Here is a 24899-nt window from a genome sequence, read left to right on the forward strand (position 1 = left end):
TCCTTCTTCTCCTCGTCGTTCATAATACCTAAGGTTAATAGGCTTTTGTAATGAATCAAATTAGCTATATTTAAGTAATTAAATATTTCCCTTGTTGATCAGTGTTAATTAAAAATTAAGTAATCGCCAGTTTATGTTAACTACTTCCTGTGCATCATTATTGACACATTTGAGGTAACCACTAGAATGGGACTCGTAATTTAACTTCTCCATTTACTATACCAAAATTAGAAGAATTTCATTGACAGTTCTGTAAATCTGCTAAAATGAGAAATTGATTTTTTCATCTTTTTGAATCTAAATTTTACTGTCAGAATGTTTTATCAATAAACCAATTGCAAAGTCTTTACTAAATTTCAGTGAACCAGATATGCTAAGACTACAACAGGCCTTACATTTGCGACAATACGAGATAACCTCTAGATATTAATATACTGAGTGATATTTATTTCTGTCAAGAAATAGTGACAAATAATGACATCTTTTTCAGCAAATTGGGACTTTAATCACTGAATCAGGCAATACCAGTAACCATTACCAATGATGCTCCAGTTGCAAGATAAGTCAATCAAGAGGCCTTCCAACACGCTAGATCTGATAAAACTTTAACTGCAGATTGTCTAACTTCAGTAACACACAAAGTGATGCGGTATGAGATAATTAAAAAATACCTAGTTTCCCACAATGAACCAAACATTTGACAACTGTATGCCGAATTGCACCACATAATTTCACTTGGCTTCTACCACCAAAAGTCAACTCATATTAAAGTATCTACTGCTTGTATTTAATAACTGGTGCACTAATTGGCAGGGTTTAATGATTCATTCAATTGTTACTATCATATACTCTCGGCAAATTTGTTGACATAAGATTTATTCACATGGTTTATTGCATGCTTTACTATCATAATTCATGGCTTGCTGTGTTAGCAACTAATCACTGACACTTTTCTGGAACAGAAGTATTTAGGGTTTACACATCCACGGTCCAGTTTAACAAGGGGAGGAGCTGGTCCATCAACAACCAATTTCCTTGAAACTTGATATTTCCCCCTTTAGCTCAAATGTCACAAAAATACACTTGGACATAGACAACCAATAGTTTATAAGACAATCACATTAAATATAGTAAAAATTGTGAAGATGACTGATAAGTTATATTATCATTACATACTGAAGTGTTTGGTGCAGTGGTATATTCTTGGCTGCAGCCAAAAAAGTGCTGGAGCTTCAACACTGCAATAAGTTTAATTTTTCCCTGTTTATTGTACTTTATTTTTGCTAATTTTATTGTAAAGTCTAGTAATAATTGGTTCATTGCTTCCCCTCTTTTATCTTATTTTGAATAAGAAAGTTGAGCTACGCATATTGTTTTTCATTTCTTTCTATACATATTCTATCTATATTTCACTGCATTTCATTTTCATTCTAGCATTGGACAGGGTGATAAGTGTAGCATTATCAATGAAAACACCAGTATTATCCATTGAATATGGATCACTTTGCAAAACCCTGCTCCCCACAGCTGCATTTTTACTCATGACATCTATTCTTTGACATCTATGACATCGATTCTATCTCATCTACTTTGAATTCTTAATTTCATCATCATGACATCCTCATGTAAACTGACTCACTTCATGAAAAAAAATCCCTTGAATGTGACAGTTGCGATGTGTTAATTGCTATCAATGTACATAACCCTCTATTAGATTCCAATGGTGAAAATAAAATACAGTAATTTAGCGCCACAAAAAATTAAATTAAAAATCCAAAACAAATGTTCAAAATATTAAGCCAAAACTTACCATCCAACAGATGGAAAAATAAAAAGAATGCTAGAACCAATATTATGACCTTGCAACATAATTAGCAAAAGTTAAAGCATAGGAACACTGAAAAAACATTTAAGAATTGGAACTGAACCAGCCCAATCAGGACCAAAATCCAAGATATGTACCACAGGATTAGAGGGTAGACACTTTTAGCAGCATTGAAGCATAGTTATTTCGTAAACTCTTGGACACCTATGTTCAAAATGGAGCATGCTTCTCTTCTTAGTGTTAATAGGGACTTAAATACCATATTTCAATTAAATCAGTGATCCATGGACCTGGGCCTCCCTCTTGTAATGGTACAAGTATGCTATCAGTCTACATGCCCACATAATTAAACTAGGTCTTTTCCAGCCATATCAAGAATATTCTATGCAAAGCCGTGCCATATCCCTTTATTAGGACTTGAAAACACCTAGCAGAGTAGTAGTAAAACTTGGGGGTCCCCATATAAATACTTGATAATGTATATTTGCTCATAAGTATAAGACATGTATTCATGGCGATGGAATTGGATTGAGATTTCTTAATTGAAAATATCTCCAAAAAATCAAAAGTTCTTAACATCAAAACACCAATAAAATTTGTATGTTACAGCAGGGAATCAAACCAAGTCTCCAATAGTATTTTCTCAGAGTTTTACTCGAAACAAATTAATTCTATTATCTATAGGGAAGACAATAGCAGATATAAGAGCATTACACGCCATTATGTCATATTATGTTGCATTTATTTGGGTTCACATGTGAATTATATGCATGCATAATTTTACCTTCGAAAACATAATCTGAATAATTTTAATTATATCACCGAATAAGTGGCTGCAGATAGTAAAAATATTACTCTATGATAGTAGTTATTGCTGGCATTGCATCATTTGAAGTTTTTCCATTGACAATTGTGGAGTAAGATCATATGCACACATTATTCATCAAATATAAATTAACGACATCACAATTTTTTAATTAATAAATATCTTATACGATGAAAATTGATGGCCTTTGGATGATACTTTTTTTCATTTTTATAACATTTTTCTCAAAGTGAAGTGAAAAACTCTTTCTCCATTATTTACCTCCACAAGCTTCAATCTTTACTTTCCTACTTGTAAAAACAATTTCTTCAGACCAAGGAGCAGATTGTACTTAACATAAAAATGCCGAGAGCATCTTGGCCCTCAAAGCACATGCAGAAACTGCACCTTTCCCAAAATTAACTAGCAAAACCACCAGCCCTTATTTTTTACTAATAAGTCAACACAATAAAGGTAGATAAGAACAACAGCTTATTAATAAAACTAATCTGCAATTTTCAAAATAAGCCTCTTCAGTTTTCAGGGAAATCATCAAAAACATGAAAAACAACATCACTTCAATAATACAGCATAAATAATTTCAAAGGGAATGTATAGTGAATTGGCTAGAGAACTATTTTATATAATTAAAATGGCAACCTGTTATTATTTCATGCAATCTAAAATTTTTAGACATGAAAGCAAAATGTAATGGATTTGAATGAAGAATTTTGGTGAACTAATGCATCCAAAATTATATTTACAAATCTAAATCTATTCACATATTTTTGGTGAATCAAAAGCAACAGACTGACACCAACTTTCGCATCCTGTTAACAAGAGCCAATGGCAGTAAGAGTGAAAATTTAAGATAAATCAACCAAGGGAAAAAACTTATCATCAGTTCTCACCGTTTATGTTTGTGCTCCTAATCGACGTAAATGAGGTAATACCCCATCTGCCAACGGTTCCGGCTGATTTTGCTGCAGAAGGTCGATTGCTGTTTTCCTTGAAAAGTTTTTCAAACTGTATTCCAGACGACGAGGTCCGTTTGCCGTAAACTTTTGAATATTTTCCAGACATGGTATGTTATAAATTTAAGAAACCTAAGGAGCCACCTGAAAAGGTAATGGCCAGGTTGAATAAGACAGGTTAACTTCTATTCTCACTGCAAAACAAACGTTACACCTGCATGTTTATGTCACCATTAATAACTGCCAGCAAACTCTGAGGCGTAAGAACGCGAAAGAGACGTGATTGAGTCCTTAATTATGGAACAGTACGATTACTTCTGTACGACACTCAATAATAAACTGACGAACGTAAATATTGTACCATTTCAAAACCGACAAGAGTCAAGACGACTGCTTTGCGAAGAACTATTTTAAACCTTGTAACAATACGCGTGATTCCGGCATAAAACCTTCATGAAATAATTTTTCAACGGAATCAATTAACATTTCATCAAGAAGCACTCGTCTGCTAGCATGAGATGATATCAATGCGTTTAATTCTCACATTTGCTATTGTCAGTTTTAAAAGACAATTCCACACTAATCGTAGCTACTTATTAAAAAAAGATTATTCAATGTGATTTAGGCTTACCACGTGTTTAATAATTAGGATCCTAAACACCTAACTCATCATAACGATCAATTTCACACGCACGAACACACCAAACGCCATGTTTGATAATGGATAAACTAACATAGGCATCGTTAAAAATGGCACCGAACAATGGAGCTACATGACACAACGATCAATAACAATATATCTAATAAATTGGAAATCCATTGCATACATCGCCTCATCAAACTGCTATGCGCCTCATACTGTTATTTTGATGATATCACAAAACAGTGCATCCCATGTCATTAGGCTTCCCCACTTCACAAGCCAGCTGGTACTACTGTCATCTTGCGCGGTTGCACAAACTAGTAAATAGTGCCGGGAGAGGAAGTCAAACGAAAAACCATCATCATCCACTATTCAAAAAATACTAAATTTAAAACCTAAAATAATAACTCTGTAAAGCTGTTTAGTCGGATACGAAAATTGTAAGAGGCTGTCAACGCCGTAAGAGAAAACAAGATATATATTAAATTTAAAGAGAATCGACTTCTACATTGGTAGAATGCATACGCGATCATAATATTTCAATTGCCAAATACCACATTTAAAGGAGTAACTTGCAAGCTCAAGAGAGAATCAAAAGTAATTTAAGCTACACATTATAAAGTGCAAAATTAAATTACAGTACATATGCACACTAACAACTCGCAACAAATCCGCTACAAAATTATATGCATAATTAAAAACACCACTTCATCCGAAAATAAACAAAAACTAACGTGCAATTACTAATAATAAGCCCATGTACAACATATACCCTAAAGTTCTTCTCTATGTACTTTATTGCATTTGTTGGCCCTTCAACCAAATAATCAAATAAATAAAGCCTGCAAATGTCATGCTTCTCTATTTATGTTCAAACAAACCTTGTTCTGCTCTAAATATTCCAGAATTGTCTCCTTGCGAAAAGTAACAACTAACTTTACAATTTAGTCTTCATACGTCATTTGTTATCATAAATTCATTGAAGGTAAACAGATGCCGCCTAATGTGAAAACGGGGTTATTTATTTTTTTGGGTTGCTTTACTTGGAAATATATGCACAAATTTAAAAATTTTTGTACAAATATAAATAAAAATACACGAAAAAATAGATGCATCGCTAAGTATTTAATATGAGAGTATTTCAAATGTAGCAAACCACGCATTATACGTTTCGCTTGTTCCGCAATAAATTATATGTATTTATATGAGGCATGAAGAAGAATCGTACGATAAGTTCAAGCAGTAGAAGGAAATTAAAATGGCATTCATTAGAGTTTGTTTGGCAACTACAATTTTTGGATTTTTATTGTTGAAAAGTAACTTGGCGCATAATAAATACTCAGAACAAGCGAATGAGCATTGGAAAAATCCTGTTGATGGGGACCTGGACTTCAAAAGACTTGAAAAGCCATTCAGAATGGCCAAGCTTAATATGCTTTGGTATAAAGCACAAAATGTAAGAGCTGCTAAGTAATTTTTATGTTTTCATAATGCTGGAGGTTTCTTTTGATTTTGTTAGTATAATATTCTCTGTAAACTTATCAGTTTCTTTGCATCCCTTATACTTGTGCGATTTTATTCTACTTCTATTTAACGGCTCATATTTAGACTTGTTCCTGCTTTCTGTAAGATAGGCTATTCGGAAGTAAAGGTGTTCTCTGTACTAATTTGCAGATACGAATCGGAGATATGCAGTGTTAATAATAATCATTTTATTAATTCGTTTGGTCATAACCTAAATATTTTCGTTTTATAAAGTAATCTATTCCATTTAAATGTGTTATTAACTAATTCAGTGAAGTTAGTATAATATTAAATATTATTAATTTCAATGGTATCGCTGTATAGCACTGAAGGTTGATGTTAATTTGCACAAGTGTCGTGAAAATAACAATAATGAGTTAATAGCAAAGTTATTACCATGAACGTTGAATGCTCATTGTGGAATTTATTCATCGAAGCCCCTTGGTAAGAAGTCAGTTTTTAGGGTCACACCTCGCCAGTCGTTTGTGTCACAATGCCTTCTTTTTTAAGCGTATATTGAATGATATTGCGGTTGATTTCTTGAATATTAGGAATTACTCTTCGCCTGCCGCCATATTTCGTGTTAAGACTGTTATATGCGTGTATGTTTCATACTCGGATACCCTAAAAACTGGAAAATTAGTATGCATTCGCATTGTTATATTATAATTTGTTTCCATGGTGTGTAAATTGGGAAACTTACCTTGGCTTTCACCTGTCTCTTATCCCGTAAACACTATTTTGAGGTTGAAATTCCAAAAGGTGCTCACCACTTTTTGTTGGCTCAATTGTTAACGATGTAATTTAGAATCTTCTTGTTCTCTATATTTACTTTCATGGTGGCATTGAAAATGAGATATTAGACTAAAACGTGCTAGTATGAAAGCTTATATTGGGTCTCCAGCCTTCTGTGAGAATGTGGCTGCCAGAAAGTATGCGGGATTTTCCTTTCCACCCTAGCGGCTTAAATTAATCATTGTTTGCTCTTGAAGTAACGTTTAGGATGATAACTCACTCACTGTCTTAATCATTCCATTGTCACTCACCATGCACCGACTATACATCCCCTTTTTGTGCATTCTTTGATTTTATGTCTTATCCATGTGTGATTTCTTCCAGTCCATTTCATTTTAAACGTTCTTCTCTACACACAAAACTCAAAAGCCCTTCAATATATGTTTATAATCTTGTCTATGTGACCAAATTTCAAAGTAAAAAAGGGCTATATTCTTTATCAAAGTTTTCATTGATCACTTTTACATCTTTGCATAAGGTCCTTGTCATCCACTCATTATTTTTCAAATATTTTATCCTCATGCCATTTTTATTTTAATTTCCTTATAACCTTGCTCATTTTGGTATGAAACTCTTCCTAAATCAGGGAACTGGCCTGTTCAGTTCCCTCTGTATAATATTTAATTTTGAGTACCTATTTCTTGTGAATCTCATTGGTGACTTCCCCTCTTATTTTCATTCATATTTCTAGCCCTTCCCATGCTAATCTTACTATATTACTCTGGCAAAGGTTTTCTATCTGTCACCTATCCCTTCACTCTACTCATATTTTCTGCAATACATGCATTGTTGAGCTCAAATTTCTCTGTCCAATGTCTTTTCCAAATTCACTAAGTACATACTCATTATTATGTACAATCAATGCTACCAGTGGTATCATCTGCTGTAGCATTACAACCCTACCCTTTTAAAGCAAAACTCGCCTTTACCTAAGCATGTGATCATTTTCCCTCTTTTCCATTCTTTTGTTGTTGATCCTAGGTATTATCTTTTCTGTGGGTAAAATCCAACTTATGATCATATAGTTCGTATATATTGCTGTTTTATCCTCTTTTGGGATGGAAATGAACACTGATCAAATGAAATTTTCTGGCCAAACCTCTTCTTCATAAATGCTTGATTCTACAAATGACTCATGAAAACTTTTCCCTTACCCTTATTAGTTTCTGACGCCATTTGCCCCTCAACCTTGTTCAATGTCATTTTTTTACTGTTATTTAATTATTATTATTTCATCTTATTATTTTAAAATGGTAAAATATAAGATAATAATGTATTTTCTGTCATGCAATGGAGTATGCTTGGTCCTAAGATGTCCTATTGCATATTATTTTTTTCTTTGTCTAAACTTACCGGCCAAAATTTTAAAGCATATAACTGTTGTATATATTCTTTCCATCTTGTCTGGAAATCTTTTGCTTTAATTAATACTTTTCCTGTACCTTTAGCAGTGTGAGTCGCTTCACCTTTCTTAGATCCTTGTTGTTCTTTCACCTAGCTGTGCATCATAGCCAACTATTTTTTAAAGCTATTGTTTTCATGAGAGAATTCCCTTTGATTACTAATTTTGCTTTTTTTGCAACCAACCGTTAGGTATAAACTGCTGAGGAAAAACATTTCCCTGTAAGAAGTGAAAGTTTATCACAATGTTACACTTTTGTTGTAATGGTTTTATTGCATGATATCAGCCTTGGGAGAATAATTTCCCTTGATGTTATTTTTAGTGGAAAATTTGGCAAATGGTGTAATAATAATAATACTTTATTCATTTTGAAAAATGGTACAACCATATTAAATGTCATCAATATACATGTTATTTAATATATAAACATAAGTTCTTAAATGTGATGAAGATTGTCACAAAAGAATTCATCCAATGAGTAAAGTGGGTGAGCCAGTAACCAGGTATATATCCTATACTTGAAACTCTGGATACAGTCTGATTTCAACTTAGTAGGCATACAGTTGTCACAACAGTTACAGTTCACATTATGAAATGTGTTCTAAGTTGATGACAATGGACAATTAGTAGTATTTAGATTTTATTTACCTCTTGTGGTGTAGTTATGAATGTTAGATCTCAATTGGTAAGTTTCTAGATTAACTTTCACGTGAATCAGAGCCTTAAAGATGTATAAACTAAATACAGTCATTATTCCATACCTAATAAAGAAACGTTTGAATAGACTCGTTTAAAACACAAATAGATGTTCCTTCCACTGAATCTTGTAAATTTCCTTTGAGTTATTTCAGTGATTTATATTGCAGAAAACTTATCTGGTATGAATTACCCTGCTAAATGTGTTTTTTATTTTGAGTGTTTGTATTCTCAGGATTTTTTGTTCAAAATTAGCATTAGCTAAAATACATAAAACCATACTACTTATTTTTTTTGAATTATTATATCAGCTTTGTAGTGATGCAATATTTTAAATTCCCAAGCACAGTCCAATGCATTTTACTATCTGATAACATAATCATGTGCAATGCATTGGAGGAATCTGTAAGCTATGTGCCCAGAAATGGCAAACTGCTCCAATGTATTTCACATGATTATGTCACAAGATAGCAAAATGCATTATTATAAGCCTGTGACTTTAAAGTTGTGGGGACAATTATTTTAGTTCTACATATCCATGACATCCCTAAAGTCTCATATGATATCATTAAGTTTATCCCCTTATTTCTTCCAAATCATTTTATTTGGGTGTAGATTCATTCACACTGGTATTATTAAAATGGCATTGAGCTCAATTGGCTTTTCCACAAATTAAGTCTAAAAAATGAAATTTGAAATGTTAAAGAAAATATTTTTTTTATTGTCAATTGTTGAACCACTTTCCGTAGTGTCATTTGAAACCGTTTTTATTATAAATCAGTTGTATTGAAAGTCATAGTTGATGGCTGATATCTTGGCGTAAAACTTTTCCAAGACTTCATTTTCACTTTTACTTCCATTTTGTACTCTAATTTTTGTTAATCAAGCTTTCATTTTTTTATCCTGTGTTATGCTATTACATCTAAAATATCTTTATTCCATAATTAATTCATTATTAATGTTTTCCCTTAAGCTTTTCATTATTTCCCTTATCAAGTTTTTTTTATGTTGAGTAGGTATATAATATTTTTATTTCCATGTATTAAAATTCCAGAGGTTAACCACACCAAAGCTGAAGTCATTATTTGGTGAATTAAAAATACATGATAAAGAAGAAATAACATGGAAGAGGTTAAAAGCTGAAGGGAAGGATAAAGATGGAATGCATGAAGCAAATTTGCGAAAAAAATTAATTGGTAGGGAATATAGCATTTAATGTAAATTCAATTGATATTATGAATAAGTAGTTTTTACTTTTGTAATTAGATTCAGTTTCTTAAAATTAGCATTACTGTGCAGGTTCCTCTTTTTGCATCACTTGATGGTGGAAAAAATCTGATGCTTCACTTTAACTTGATATTATTTCAGGTATTATGAGCACCTATGGCCTTCTCGAGCATTTTGATGATATTAATAATTCTGAGAAGAACAGAAATTTTAAGCCCCACTATGATAAATCTGACAGACACATTAATAAGAGCCTATTTAAGGATAAAAATTTGAATAAGCTGTGGGAAAGTGCTGAACAGTCTGGCTTTACTGGTAAGAATCTCTTCATAGTCTCCCGTTCATAGATATAATATGTCATAATGACAAGTAATGTAGTTGTATAGCAATGGATAATGTTCCATGGGTTGATTTTAATCATTTTGTTTATTACTGATTACAAATTCCACAGAAACTGCGGGAGATGCCGCAACAGTAACTTTTAAAGGAGTCATCCGCTAATGTGCATTTCAATGCAACAATTTCAGAGTGTAAAAATCATTCGCCTTGACTGGGATTTGAACCCAGATCCCTCAATATCCGGTTGAGTGCTTTAAGTGGCTAAAGCACTCGACCGGATATTGAGGGATCTGGGTTCGAATCCCAGTCAAGGCGAATGATTTTTACACTCTGAAATTGTTGCATTGAAATGCACATTAGCGGATGACTCCTTTAAAAGTTACTGTTGCGGCATCTCCCGCAGTTTCTTTGGAATTTGTCAAAGTATAAACACCATAAGTGTTTAAAGTTGGCTTTAACCTCGTGGACTGTGGCGCGTCGCGCACGACTACGAATGCCTGTGACATTGTATGTACGGTATTTCGTCACAACATCTTGTTCCTTTAAAAGCCCCAAAATTTCAGAGTTTAAGAGGACACCTCGGTAGCTTAAGTGGCTAAAGCACTCGACCGGATATTGAGGGATCTGGGTTTGAATCCCAGTCAAGGCGAATGATTTTTACACTCTGAAATTGTTGCATTGATATTACTGCTTAGTAAAAGTAAAGTGTAACGTAACGAGGGTTGTACTTCAGCGATGTAGACCACATAATTGACCGCCTAGTGATTTTGTCTGTTTCAGTGCTTCATCTACCAATCTAGGGTGAACTTTATTCCATCAGAGACATATTTGTGCATATAATGTTTCTCTTGTTTATTGCCTCATTATAAAAACGAGTAACGAGAAAAATGTGCAATGGAGAAACATTCATTAGATGGCTTCAATATAGAATGAATGGAAGTTTTTCTTTTTCAGCTGCTGAACTTCAAACTCTAAGGGAGGAGTTCAACCACCACCAAGACAAAATAGATCAGTATTATTCATTATTATCAGACGTTGAAAACCCTGCTGATGAACATGAGAGTAGGTATTAGGTCATCACTCTTATACATTATGTAGTACTTGTGTATTCTCAATGTTCTTATCTCTTTTAGATTCTGTAGATGACAAACTTGACAAATTCAATGAGTTGGAAGTACAAGAGGAGCCAAAAAAAGACTATCAGTCAAAAACAAATTTATTGAGGTAAGATAGCATGTTTGTTAATTTTTACCATTCAAATTATGCTACTACTCTAATTAGCATTCATCCATATACATTTTATGTGAACATCCCTGTGTCATATGGGAAATTATTGGGGCAAAACATGTTTATAATAATGGGGAGAAATAATGGAAATATTCCACATTGTTTGTATGCTTTACTGTCATATAAATCTTGTCGTGTTGTCTTCATCATGTTGGGACATTTTGAGATGTAATTGGATGTAGTCATATGTGCAGTTTGTGGGATTGAGGAGAGGAGTTGATGTGGAAAACTCTTGAAGTTAGGGTGTCCGAAGGAATGTTTCATCTTAAGTAGAAAGCGAGAACGATAATGCAAATCAGATAACATCATAAAGAGTTAAATGTTCAAGGAGTGGCAGCCATCCTACTTGTCATAGAATGTTAAATGTTATCAAATTCTGTTACATGTTGGAACAAGAAAAGAGGCAGTGAGGAAGGGCCAGTCGTATAAGATTATTAACTTGTGGTTTCCATTATTTCTACTGCATGTATCTGGAACTGCCTGCACACTGCTATCTAATATCTACCTTGAAATCTCCAGCATATTTACATTTTCTCTATTCATCTCCTGCTTTGAAGTTTTAATTACTTCTCTGACATCGTCATCCTCCTTTCATTTCTTGTCCCTATTCTGTCAGTGGTGATGCTATTCTGTTTTCTTTCATGCTACATATGATTCTGCTATTCAAGAACTTAGTGTATGATAAATGTAGAAATGTTGCCTCCTATACTGCTAGGTGTGCAATACCCACTGCGGTGGACTTGGTCCCTCAGTTGCCTGGAATTATTATTATTTTGTGTCCATCATAATTAAATGAGAGTAATAATATAGGTGTATCCCATAGTGGCAATAATTTGACTTTTTAAGAAAAATCACAGACTTTATAAGAAAACATTCAGCATTGCACATAACTTTAGATATGGGTAGCTATGCTGTGGTTATCTTTTCAACTCAAAGAATCAGATATTATTTGCTGTGATAACCTTCAAGAGCTATTCATTTCATATTAATACATTGGATTTGTACTTCATACAATTTTGTTCGACCTCGGTAGGGTCATTTTCGGGTAAAATATTCTGGTTTGTACTCACCCCTTGCCACTTGCCCTGGTGGTGGCTTGCAGGGTATATATAAATTAAAAATTGGATTTGGTCATTAAAATGTTCATACTTTGGGGGAGAAATTTACTTTTGCAGTCTTTTAATGACCTGTTTGGTTTTAAATTTATATTTCTTAGTCCTTTATAAATAACCATTTTACTAAATGTATACACTGCTTTTGAATCTATCAATCAAGTGACTTTATTTTAATTTTCTCATGGTATCAATATTTTATTTTCCTATCTCTCCTGACATTATCCTTGTATTTTTTAATATAGAACAGCTCACCATGGCCTCCGTGAAGGGTATGACAGACTACAGCGATTGACTGCCAAAGGGCCTTTGAACAAGGATTTCTTGGAGCCTAAGGTGCAGAAACTCTGGGTGTTGGCAACTCAAGCTAAATTCTCAGCTAGTGAATTGGAATCATTACGTGTAAGATATCACAAATAAATCTCTAAATAGTCATTACTTAAAGTTTTTATTGTAATTTTTTTACTTCTGATTTAATTGTTGCAAAACTTGATCAACCCTTAGCATGATAACATGTATCTTTCTGTCCCTTATGAAACTAGTTCATTTTTTAACTTTTTAAATTAACATTAGTGTGAAATTTCAGGAATACTCATGTGTACCATTTGGATTAATTTAACTATGAGTGCTGCAATAATTTATTTTTAATCATAAATTTACCTTATTCCATCTGACCCCATTTCATTAGGACAAGGCAGCATTTGTAATGCACAGTTTCAGTTTTTCCAACAGTTAGTTGCACCTGCAACTTTTCAAAATATTTATTAATACCATTTGCTTATTTAGTGATTTTGTATGATTGCCTCTACATTGCAAAATATCCATTTGAATCTCACTACAGGTAAAGGGAAACCTACTTTTTTACTTTGAATACCATATGCAAAACAAGTTATACCATTTCTTTTCATTTCATCATTAAACCTTCACTGTGTATGAAGGTAATATTTCTGTTTATTCCGCTGCTTATTCTTGTAATTTTATGGACAATAATGGTTTATATTTTGACTGCAAAGAGCAAACATGACTCTGTCCTTTGGAAATGAGCCTCTCCCCGTAAAACCCTCCAACCTTGTAACCTGACTCACCTACCCATGGTAGGTGATTAAAATTTGTTTTGCAATGTGGGTAAAATATGTGATACTTATAAAACATAACTATGTGGACTTACATATGTTGTGCCATTTCTGAGTACGTCTTGCACTGTCATACACCCAGCATAAAATAAGACAACCAAATCTTCAATACATTGAGGCCAAAATGTGAAAAACCTGAAACAAACTGGCATGAGTTGGTAGTTCCTTTCCCTTAATTAATTGTCTGTTTTCACCAGTACTTTTCCACCTACATGCTGAGGATACATCAAGGGTGATACGGAAAGGGCTAGAGCTGGGATCAAAAGAGGGTGGTGAGATGATTATTTCAGTGAGGTTTGCAGATGATAAACCAATGGTGAATCAGACAGCCGAAAGATTGATTGGATAAGTGAGTGCTTTACAAGATCAATGAAAGAGGTATGGGATGAAGACTAATCACCAGAAAATAAAATGAATGAGATTCTCAAGAAGTAGTAAAACTAGGGGGGAATAAACTGGAGCAGATGGAGCAGTTCAAGTATTTGAAGGAAAACAGTCATTTAATCGGAATATTAGGAGAAGAATTGCATTAGCAAAAGAGGCATACTACCTTGATCAAAAATTTTCCGGAATAACCACCGTGTGGCGCTCCCATCGTTCCGATTTGAGTTCTGTTTTTTTTGTTAAATTGGTACATCTGTTGTTGATATTCCCTTTAAATCTTAGTGTCATAACTTGACATTTGCAAAAGTTACGTAGCCAAGAGTACATCTATCTCTGTGTGTGTTGGCGATTTTTTACAATTTCAGAAATGGATTTAAATTTGCAACAACGAACTTGTATTAAATTTTGCGTAAAAAACGGATTTAGTGGCGCACGGACGTTGGAAATGTTGGAAAGGTGTTTCGGCAACGATTCTCTAAAAAAAACGGTCGTTTACCAGTGGCACGAGCGGTTCAGAAGTGGTCGTGAGTCAATCAAAGATGATGAACGCAGTGGCAGACCATCGACATCGAAAGTCGGTGAAAAAATTGATAAAGTAAAAGAAATGTTGGTCAATAACCGCAAATTAACCATCAGAGAAATAGCGGAGGACTTGAACATTGCCTATGGATCCGCCCAAGACATTGTGGTTAATGATTTGGGTTTCCGTCGTGTAGCAGCAAAGTTGGTGCCAAAAGACCTCAATTTCATGCAAAAAAGAGACCGTGTTGACGTCGCAAAAGACATGATTTGCGAGGCTGAATCCGATCCCACATTCATCAAAAGGATCATTACTGGAGACGAGACGTGGGTTTATGAGTACGACACGCAATCCAGACATCAGGCAAGTGAATGGCGTTCACCAAATGAGCTGAGACCAAAAAAACCACGTCGTTTTCAGTCAAAAAAGAAGGCAATGCTGACGGTTTTCATGGATTACAACGGTGTAGTGCATCATGAATTTTTGCCAGAAGGCCAGACAGTAAACAAAGAGTATTATTTGGGCGTTATGAGACGTTTGCGTGAAGCAATTCGCCGAAAGAGACCAGAAATGTGGGCAGAAAACTCGTGGATTTTGCACCATGATAACGCACCGTCGCACAGTGCTATCATTATTCGTAATTTTTTGACGAAAAATGCAACAAATACCATCCAACAGCCACCGAATTCACCTGATTTGGCTCCCTGTGACTTCTTTCTGTTCAATCGAGTTAAAAAACCATTACGGGGAACGCGTTTTAGCAGCCGAGAGGAAGTAATGGAAAAATCGCAGGAAGCACTGATGGACATACCGAAAACCGAATATAAAAAATGTTTCGAGGATTGGATCAAGCGCTGGCATAAGTGTGTTGCAGTCGATGGGGATTACTTTGAAGGGGACAATATAGATTTAGATGAATAAACTTGTATTTTTAATTTTCTGAATAAATTCCGGGAAATTTTTGATCAAGGTAGTATGCAAGGGGAAGAGAATTGATGATAGGTACATGGAGTATAAATGTGAAAAAATGATAAAGAAAGACTTAAGTATGGAGTGTAGTGTTTTATGGAATTGAGACCTGGTGTTGGAGGCAAAAGGAAAAGCCTATGTTGGAGACTAGGGATGTGGGTCTGGCAGCTACACAACATGTTACAGCAAATTTTCCCAATACTTTTTATACAAACAAAGTACATGGTTTGTATAAAAAATATCGGGAAAACTACCATTTGACAGCTTCACAGCATGTTATGTACGAGGGTCATCCGGAAAGTAGTACCCGTTCGTGAAATAAAGACTCAAAAGTAAATATTAACAAACATAAAAAATTTTATTTGAAAGAGGATACTTTAAACTACTTCTCAACATAATCTCCAAGCAAATTAAGGCATTTGTCATAACGTGTGACAAGTTTCTGTATTCCTGCTGCATAGTCCTTCGCCGCCAGCTCATTGAGATACGCGAGGGACCCATCTTGCACAAATTTTTGCATAATGCAGATGGTGTTTAACAATTTCATGAACAATTGTTCGAGAAACATTGGGAAAATGCTCACAGATGTCATCAATTGTGACGCGCCGATCGTTCCTCACGAATTCGTCAACTGAGCTCACCAGTTGGTCTGTAATGACAGACGGTCTCCCCGAACGCTCATCGTCGTGTGTGTTCCCCCTCCCCATGTTGAAGTTGCGACACCACCGCCGAACAGACGACTCGTCCATTACATTGTCTCCATACACCTCCTTTAATTGGCGATGAATATCACATGGGCGAACGTTTCTTGCATTGAGGAATTTAATCACTGCCCTCACTTCACAACTGGCGGCGTTCTCAATTTTTTTAAACATTGTAAACAATCACAGAAACAACACAGGCAATGCTAGCGTCACGCAACTTGGCTCAGAGAAGGCAGACAAGCCACTGAAGCTATCTGACCTCGTCCAGCGGCTACTCGCGTCGTCAGCACTTCATGCGGCACGAACGGGTACTACTTTCCGGATGACCCTCGTATCAATCTGTAATTCATAAGTGCTATATAAAATTTGGATATACTGAACTTGCTATCTAATCACCTCCAAAAAATTTTATATAAGTGGACACAGATGACTTTGATGGCAACTGGGAACAGTAAAAAGTTTCCAGAATTGATCTTGATTCATTTCTTGGTGTTGACCAGGGCATTCTGAAGGTTTGCATCATCATTAATGATGATTTGTGTGACATGAGATGAAGATGAGGAAAAACAACTTACTCCTATGTTTACAAAAGCTCATTAGGCTTGTGAGATGCTTAAGTTAAGTTTCAATGCTTCTCAAGTTCGTTATTCCAATAAATGCAGTAAAGTAGAATATAAATTGCCGGAAAAAATCATGCTCCTAAAAAAATCAATTGAAGACTTCCTTGGAATTAAAATTGAGATTTTTCGTAAATTAAACCATTAATTCTTCAGTCACTGCTTGACTAGGCTGGAGACATCCATAATTGATCTAATTTTGAAATTCAATATTATATTTGTCATATTTTATTTATGATTGCACTCTCACAAAATTCTTCTGGCCAATCTGCATTCATTGTTTTTCCCCTCTGTTCCCTTAAAAATGATGGATCTAGGTATCTTCAATCATTTCTATCTTATGTTAAGTTAGCATAGCATCAAAATGTATTGAAATAAGTGTCAACCTTATTTCATGTTCGTAAAAAATTGCTCCTTACAGACAGAACTGAAGCACTATGAAGGTCGCATTTTGAAACTTCGCACACTCCAAGCTGAGGCAGCATTAGGTGAAATTAAGAAGGTTGCCGGGAAAAAACCAGAAGCTGTGGAAAAGTCTGAAGAGAAGATAAAGAAGCAAGCCAGAAAAGTTGAAAAACTGCACTTGGATCTTGAAGCCAGAATAATGCAGAAGCATGTGGAGCTATAGGTGAGTCCATCTTGAATAGCTATCAGTATTACATGAGAATAATCCCAGAAGTACCCGACCCAACTAAGAAAACACAAATATTTAGGAAAAAATGTATTTATTTTTCAACATAAGCTCCTTTCAGCTCTATACCTTTCTACCAGTAATGTCCAATAATTTCGATACCCTTTTTATTATAAGAACTGTCTTGCTCCTCAAAATAGCCATTAACTGCCGACATCACTTCTTCACAGTCGGAAAATCTTTGGCCACCGAGACATTTTTTCAAGTTTGCAAACAGAAAATCTGGCAAATAGGGTGCATGAGGTAGCAATTCAAACTTTAATTTATGAATTTTGGCCATTGCAATAACGGATTTGAGCTGGTGCATTGTCTTGATTAAGCAACACTTTCTCCTCAGCCGAATGCAGCCGCTTTCACTTGATTTCTTTGCTCAAACATTGCAATAAGTCCACTTAATACTCGCCATTGATAGTTTTTCCTTTCCAACGTAGCCAATGAAAATTATCCCGCATGCATCCCAAACAACCAACGCCATGACCTTGCCTGCAGATAAAACAGTCTTCGCCTTCTTTGTAGCTGGTTCTCCCTGTTGAATCCATTGTTTTGATTGTTCTTTTGTCTTGGTTGTAAAGTAATGGACCCATGATTCATCCATGGTTATAAAACGGTGCAAAAATTCGGCTTTGTTACTGTGAAAGGTTGCTAAACACTATTGAAACATCTTCACGACACTGGTTTTTCCCGAGTGCGAGCAAATGTGGCAGCCATGTTGCTTACTTATGTCCAAATTTTCATGACATGCATTGTGCCATACTTTTTGAAATGCCTACTATGTCTGCTAGCTCGTGCACTTTCAGTCGACGATCATCCAGTATAATTTTGCAGATATTCTTCACCATTTCTGGAGTCGTCACCTCATTTGTTTGACAAATGCGATGCTCGTCTTAACAGCTCGTAAGGCCTCGTTAAAATCTGCTACCCAATATTTTCTTGTTTTAAATGAAGTTGAAGGAGCAGACTCACCCAGAGTAGAATCCATTTCAGTTTTTATATTGGTTAGGCTGGGGCCTTTCAAATAAAAGTATTGAATCACATAACAATGACCAATTTTCTCCATTTTCACAAAATCACTGAAAACATTCACTATTGATGGCTGCCAAGCAAATACTAAGCAGCATAGCGTCTTCAAACTTAAAACATATGCTGTATTTCTAATACAGTGATACTTTTCAAACAACATCCCACCTCTCTAGGTCAGGCCGGGTTCTTCTGGGCCTTACCATGTAGGTCGATGGCCAATAAATGGCCATCGGCCTACATGGTAAGGCCCATGGCCTAATGGCCATTTTTTCCCCTGCTACTGTAGATTTCAGCTCAATTCGAGATGGTTAAGTTTGGTTTTTAAGGAACAGCAGCTATGCTAAAATTAAAGTGGACTTCATTAATGAGGAGGTGAAATTGAAATCACTCTTGTAAATATTTGGTGGCAAGCTTATCTTTTGTCTTCAAAATATTAGCGGAATGACTAAAATCTCTTAGAACTTTGTGTCGCACCTAAATATTAAGTGCATTTGAATTAAACTTCTGGAACTGAATGTATTGGTTAGTGTACATAACCTGATCATCTTTGTTTAAATGAGCTTTGGCTCAAGACGTTGGAGTTACATTCAATGTACCTTCCAGAATGAAATGTTATTGATGCCATTTTTCAATTAGTGCTTGGGTGCCCACATGTTAAAATCATAAGGAGATTGGGATGGTGTGGTAGCTAATTTACTGGTTTCCCACCAAGAGGGCCCAGGTTCGAATCCTGGAGACAGCAGATATTTTTCAGTGGTATCCTTATCCCTACTTGCGGTGCTTTGTGGAGTGCACTTTGAGTGAGTGCGCTGTCCATAGGATGGGAAGTTAAACTGCAGACTCCTTGGTGCCTTTCGTTAAGAGGAGGCTAATGCCGATGCCAAGTTTCTCTCCACTCTTCCTTTTTCATCCATTCCTAATGGCGCAAATGACCTTAGCTGTTGGTGACCTCCCCTAAAACTACTACTATGTAAAAATCATTGATTAATCAATTAATTATTTTCAAGTACTTGAGAAGTGTGATTTTGAATGTTCTTCATAAAACATACAATGATGCAGCTCCTAAAAAGAGTATTCCAATTGAAAAAATGCTGACAATAAATCGAAAGCTATTTAGAAAATAATTCATGAATCAAAAAAATAGAGTCAAACACCTCTTCCAAGTTCACCTGAAAGATTCTATGGGTAAAATTATCATAAGGCTGCTCACAATTAGTGGCTGATTTTTAATGGCATCTCTCATCCACAATCCTCCCCTAGATCCAGGATATGTTGAAGAAACAGACTCTAAAAACATTAGATGTGTCTAGAGTAAATTTTGTTCTGGAAATTTCTGTTTCCATGCTTAAAATTTGCATTTTAGCAAATAACAAAGCAAATTTTTATTTATGGATTTTGATAGAATTAAATGAAATATCATCTACTTCTTTTTAACAGTTAGATTGCAGATCTTTGATTGTATCTATGACTTTGTATAATGAAAAATATGGAATACTGTTGTATCAGTAGCACTTTTAAGTCTTTTGATAATTTGTGGCAAATAGCTCATGTTCCTTGCACCTACTATATCATCCAAGATCCCGCACTACATTGTATAATTTCTGTTACTTTGAACAATATGCAAATAATAATACTCCTTTAGTTTGAGAATATCCTGATTGAGTCAGATTTTATATTATTTAAAATCTTGCAATGTTTTTATTGTTTCTTTTTTTCTTACCTTTTAATGTAAAAATCCTTTTTTTTATCTACCTGCTGAGTTTTTAGCTTGTCATGATATCACCAATCTGTGTTTATTTTTCGTATCCTGAGAAGGTGGGTTGCGGTAGTCTAGGGGGTAAAGCATTGGACTACTGACCAGAGGGTCCCGGGTTCGATTCCCGGAAGGTGGGTCGTGGTAGTCCAGGGGGTAAAGCATTGGACTACTGACCAGAGGGTTCCGGGTTTGATTCCCAGGCAAGGCACTCTGGGCACCTGCAGCTCCACCCAAGCTATGTGATTTTTCGGGTACCAGGCCTTCCTGAGAAACCATAACCGGTACAGGGAAAGGAACTGGCCCCCCTACCCTGATGTGTGAATTTCACACGCCGTATAGGGCTTAGTACTGGGTGAGCTCTACCATCACCTACCAAACCGACCTTGGGGTTGATTACTGTGTTAATGGTTTTTTTTATCCAGAGAAGATAAGAGAAGTCATTGTAATGATTAAGCTGACAAGGGCCATTAAATGCAAAACTCCAAGAAAGCCAATGCATCTTCAACCTATAGGCAAAAGTTAATTTGTAAAAAGGTTGATTTTCTGGTGATATTTTACAACAAACAGGCCACCCTATGTTACAAGCCCTAGTCATTTCCTTTAAAATTTTAATATTTGTAAGTAATTTTTTAATCTTTCTTTCTTTCCTTAGAGATGGGGAGATAACTACTGATGATGTGAACCATCTCAAGTAATTGTGGATCATCATCAACTTGTAATTGAATATGTTTGAGGTAACCATCTCAGGCCATTAAATATGCATTTTTACCCTATATTTTTGTATACATTTGTGCTTTTGTATACACTTCATCCTGACTCTCCATCATCCTCATGCACCTGCGCAGTTTGATACATGTACAGGTTATAGGTGAGTCACCTATCCTACCAATGTACTCCTATCTTTTGAAATACATCCTGATTGTATTCTGTTTCTCTCTATTAAGCCTTCATTACTGCTTTTGCATCAGACAAACATCTCCCCCTCTTTATACAAATTGATCATCCCCTTCTCCATTTAGGATCCTAATTACCACTTTTTCTGCATGTGAAATCAAACTTGTTGTTCCACATTCCTTACTTACCTATCTTTCCCATTTCTGGAAAAGAAATGAACACTGATCAAATGAAACTTACCAGCCATTTTTCTTTTTCAAATACTATGAATTATTCCAAAAACTCTTCAGTCCATATATCCCTTAATCCTTGAGTAGTTCCATGGGAACGTCATCTATCCTTACAGCCTTATATAATATCCATTCTGTTAATGTCCTTTCTATCTTGTGACCAAGTCTGCTTGGTCCTAAGCTATCCCCATTTAAATCATATTATTTTCCTATGTTTAAACTTGCTGGTCCAATATTTTTGCATTTCATTATTTACTATAATACCTTACAGATTCTCTGTGTATTCTTTCTATCCTTCGAATTTTTCCTGGTTCAAGTAAATATTTTTCTAATTTTTTTTTGTATGGATTTTCCCTTCTTACTTCCCAATAGATCTATCACCTTTCTGTATAGTGCACCCATTTCATCCTTCCTTTGTAAACTCTAAATGCCCTCACTCCGGAGCATCATCCTACACACTCCTTTCCTTCTCTCAGTTTCCTGCCTCATCATTTTTATGTAATTATTCCTAATTCATTTTCTTTAATTCCTTCTTTACATTCTTCCATTTCCTTCTATCATCTAGCTTCTTAATTATCTCATCAGTAATTCATCATTTCTTTGTTTTTCTCTGTTTCTTTCCATATCCTGTGTACATTCCATTTTGTTTCCCATATTTCCAGTTTCATCCTCTTGATCCTGAAATTATATTATGTTAGTATAATTCATTTTTCTTGATGTAAATAAACTCTTCCCGTAGAATATCACATGAAAGTGTCATGATACAGCAAACTACCTATTCACATAAACCAAGGGAACATCCCAATGATGTTAGTTGAGATGAAGAAGACAAACAGCTATGTGATTGGACAAACAGCCAAATAAATATGATTCTGACTGAAGAAGCTAGAAGTAATATGGTGTAATTGTAACCTCATATGTGTAAACAAAAAATCTATTCAGGACTTAGTTTTTTAAGTCCTCAGATGACTTAATGTAAAAAATCATTATCTTTGTACTAATTAAAATTTTATCATTTCCCACTCATGAATATTTTTAGCTTTTACTCTTCTTGTGTTCTCAAGGAGCACCAATGAGTTCTCTTCTCCTTGGGGATAAGTCGCGATTGATTGTTGGCAGGGATGTCAATTGGCAGTTCCATTTGATGCATAGAAAAGGTTATCTTGATTCTTCATTTCCTCGTCATCTCCTTCATGTTAAATTCACGGAAAAATTTACAAAAACACTGGCTGTATTTGTCAAATCTTCCACGAGTCCACATTTTTATTTGATATTTAAGAGTTGCTGGGAACACTTGGCATATTGTTGCCTGGTAATGTCCCATCTTTGAACAGTGATCTTCAAAAACCTTTTTATTGATGTCAATTTTTTTGTGCACAGATGAAATCAATTTGTTTTAATCTACTTCCATATGTTCTTCCTTGTTTGCTTCCTCAAGAATGAGCTTGACCAAGATGTTTGCAGACCCTGATGCTTCAGGTGTTATAGCAGTCATACTTATTCTTCTTGCTTTAGACAGGGTGGGCAATGATAAGTTTGCTTTTTGGCGTTAATAAACTGTAAACCATTTCTGTAAATATGATCATCATTGGCATTGCATTGATTTTTTCACTCAACCGCAAAGGATTCTCATCTGATGACTTGGGATATGTTTTTGGCACGTGCCATAGTCAGACATGTTTAGATAATGATGGCAATCTAGCAATCAGGAGATAGGTAATGCACAGAATAATGTGATTATGTGTACTACATTTGTAAATTTCATGCACCTATTCATTACGTGTATGATATATTATATTATATATTCAATCAAAATAAACCAATTTCTTTCAAGTTTGCACTCCACTTGAGCAATTACCAAACGTTTAACTCACTCAGTCTGGAACATAACTATACTATTGTAGAGTTAAGCAATCTCTAAAAAATACTAGTATATACTAGTGTACTCCCTATACCTTATTTATAGGTCTAATTAAGAGAGAAAAAACTTTTGTCTTTTAACCATTAGTTCCTTTTCTTTGATTAATTAATGAATTCATTGCAACTTGTTATGACCATACCAAATATTTTCTATATAATATCATTCCAATTAGATGTCGACTCATTGCTTCATATTTCTTGAAATAAAGCCATATGCATGGGGGTTGGATGCAAACTTGGATAATGGAAATGTAACAGACCCAAAAGTATAAAATAAAGATGTAACTTTAAAACTTAAAACATAATTACTTTGAAAAGATTTTCAAGTACACATGACTAAAAATGAAAGAATGGTAGATTTTCACCTGCTTCTTTAACTGATTACAGATGATTATTTGTAATATAAAGTTATAAATTCTGCTGCAACACCTGGTTTTACAGATTATGTAATGAATTTACTCATTGTTGCTTGTACTCTGTTATCTCCATCTCAATTACAGTTGTGTATTTTTGTAAATTCATTGTGGACATTTAATTAATTTTATAATGTGAGCATTCATCTTATTACTGGTTTCCAACTTGGTTAAATTTGGATTGTATCCAGTTTTCTAAGAATAGGATATATACCTGGTTAATAATATAATGGCATATTCATTACTGTTCAAATTAACTAATTTATAGTATATTTCAGAAGTTCTAAGATTATTATAAGCCAATTTTGAAACAGTTATATGCTGTCGCAAGGAAATATTTTAGGCATAATTGAGTTTAGTTGTATAGGTGTATTTCTTTTTTAGTTTCAGGTCCAGCCATAAAATTGGAGCCTATAAACTTATTGGATCAAGTTGGCCCTAATGCTGATCTTCATTTTTGCATGCAAAAGTACTGAATTTTTTAAGGCAAATATTTTCTTATTTTGTATGGATTTATTTTTGTCAATAAAATTGATGTACTTAACCAAAGGTCTATTATAATAAAGTGTTCTAACTCAGAGAGGACTTAAATTGTCAGTTGACGTATTTTTGTCTAATATATTTGTGAGATCATATTTGTAATTAATTCCCTTTGTTTTTGTAGCCTTTATGCCTTCTTAATTGTCTTTAATTTCTTTTAAGTTTTTTGTTTTGCCCATCATCTTTTATAATTGCAGAGAAATTACTTCCGAGGCATTGAAACCTTGAATTTACATATTTGAGGTTGAAGAAAACTTAGTTATGTGTATTTTCATGTGGGATAAATAGAGTATCTAACAGAATTGTAGTGAGGCAAATAAATAGGTTTATCACTGAAAAATATGAAGTACGACTTCTAATATAGGATTATGCCCCAAAGTGATTGATATTCAGCTGGTATGCTTAGGTACGGCCAATCCAGTTGCTAATATTTTTAAAGTTTTCCATACCAGTTGATAAAAGCACTTTTTAATCTTTTT

At 34.6% G+C, this 24899-nt stretch overlaps 2 protein-coding genes across 6 annotated transcripts in view; one reads left to right on the plus strand and one right to left on the minus strand.

Annotated features, from left to right (window-relative positions):
- Window positions 1-5195, minus strand: part of LOC139686046 (protein wings apart-like) — a 55806-nt gene extending 50611 nt beyond the window's left edge. The window contains exons 1-2 of one of the 4 annotated variants that reach the window (XM_071583143.1): window positions 5129-5195; window positions 3542-3748 (exon numbers count right to left, since the gene is read on the minus strand). In XM_071583143.1, the coding sequence (XP_071439244.1) occupies window positions 3542-3713 (172 nt within the window). In that variant the 5' untranslated portion in view covers window positions 3714-3748; window positions 5129-5195. Of the gene's footprint in view, window positions 1-3541; window positions 3749-3835; window positions 3959-4235; window positions 4389-4431; window positions 4542-5128 lie in introns of those variants that run through there. The other 3 variants (XM_071583144.1, XM_071583142.1, XM_071583145.1) reach the window with 3 other exon arrangements.
- A 252-nt stretch (window positions 5196-5447) lies between these two features.
- LOC139686137 (alpha-2-macroglobulin receptor-associated protein) lies at window positions 5448-24470 on the plus strand. Of its 2 annotated transcripts, XR_011700301.1 has the most exons (9): window positions 5448-5703; window positions 9719-9860; window positions 10033-10206; window positions 11185-11292; window positions 11364-11454; window positions 12875-13031; window positions 17378-17584; window positions 21076-21157; window positions 24265-24470. XR_011700301.1 is itself a non-coding variant. In XM_071583320.1 (8 exons), exons 1-7 carry the CDS (start codon window positions 5506-5508, stop codon window positions 17582-17584), a joined length of 1077 nt encoding a protein of 358 aa, XP_071439421.1. In that variant the 5' UTR covers window positions 5448-5505; the 3' UTR covers window positions 24265-24470. The 2 variants fall into 2 exon arrangements, 1 of the variants encoding a protein (XP_071439421.1); XM_071583320.1 differs by lacking the exon at window positions 21076-21157.
- Window positions 24471-24899: the final 429 nt, after the last annotated feature.

This window comes from Hetaerina americana, unplaced genomic scaffold (assembly GCF_022747635.1).
Source record: "Hetaerina americana unplaced genomic scaffold, ioHetAmer1.1.p SCAF_13, whole genome shotgun sequence".
Lineage (NCBI taxonomy): Eukaryota > Metazoa > Arthropoda > Insecta > Odonata > Calopterygidae > Hetaerina > Hetaerina americana.

Excerpts from the sequence above, each read along its gene's own strand:
- LOC139686137 (XM_071583320.1), top strand. The coding sequence starts at position 5,506 with ATGGCATTCATTAGAGTTTGTTTGGCAACTACAATTTTTGGATTTTTA. Across the intron at positions 11,455-12,874 it reads TCAAAAACAAATTTATTGAG|AACAGCTCACCATGGCCTCC; the intron begins GTAAGATAGCAT and ends TTTTTAATATAG. Across the intron at positions 13,032-17,377 it reads GTGAATTGGAATCATTACGT|ACAGAACTGAAGCACTATGA; the intron begins GTAAGATATCAC and ends TGCTCCTTACAG.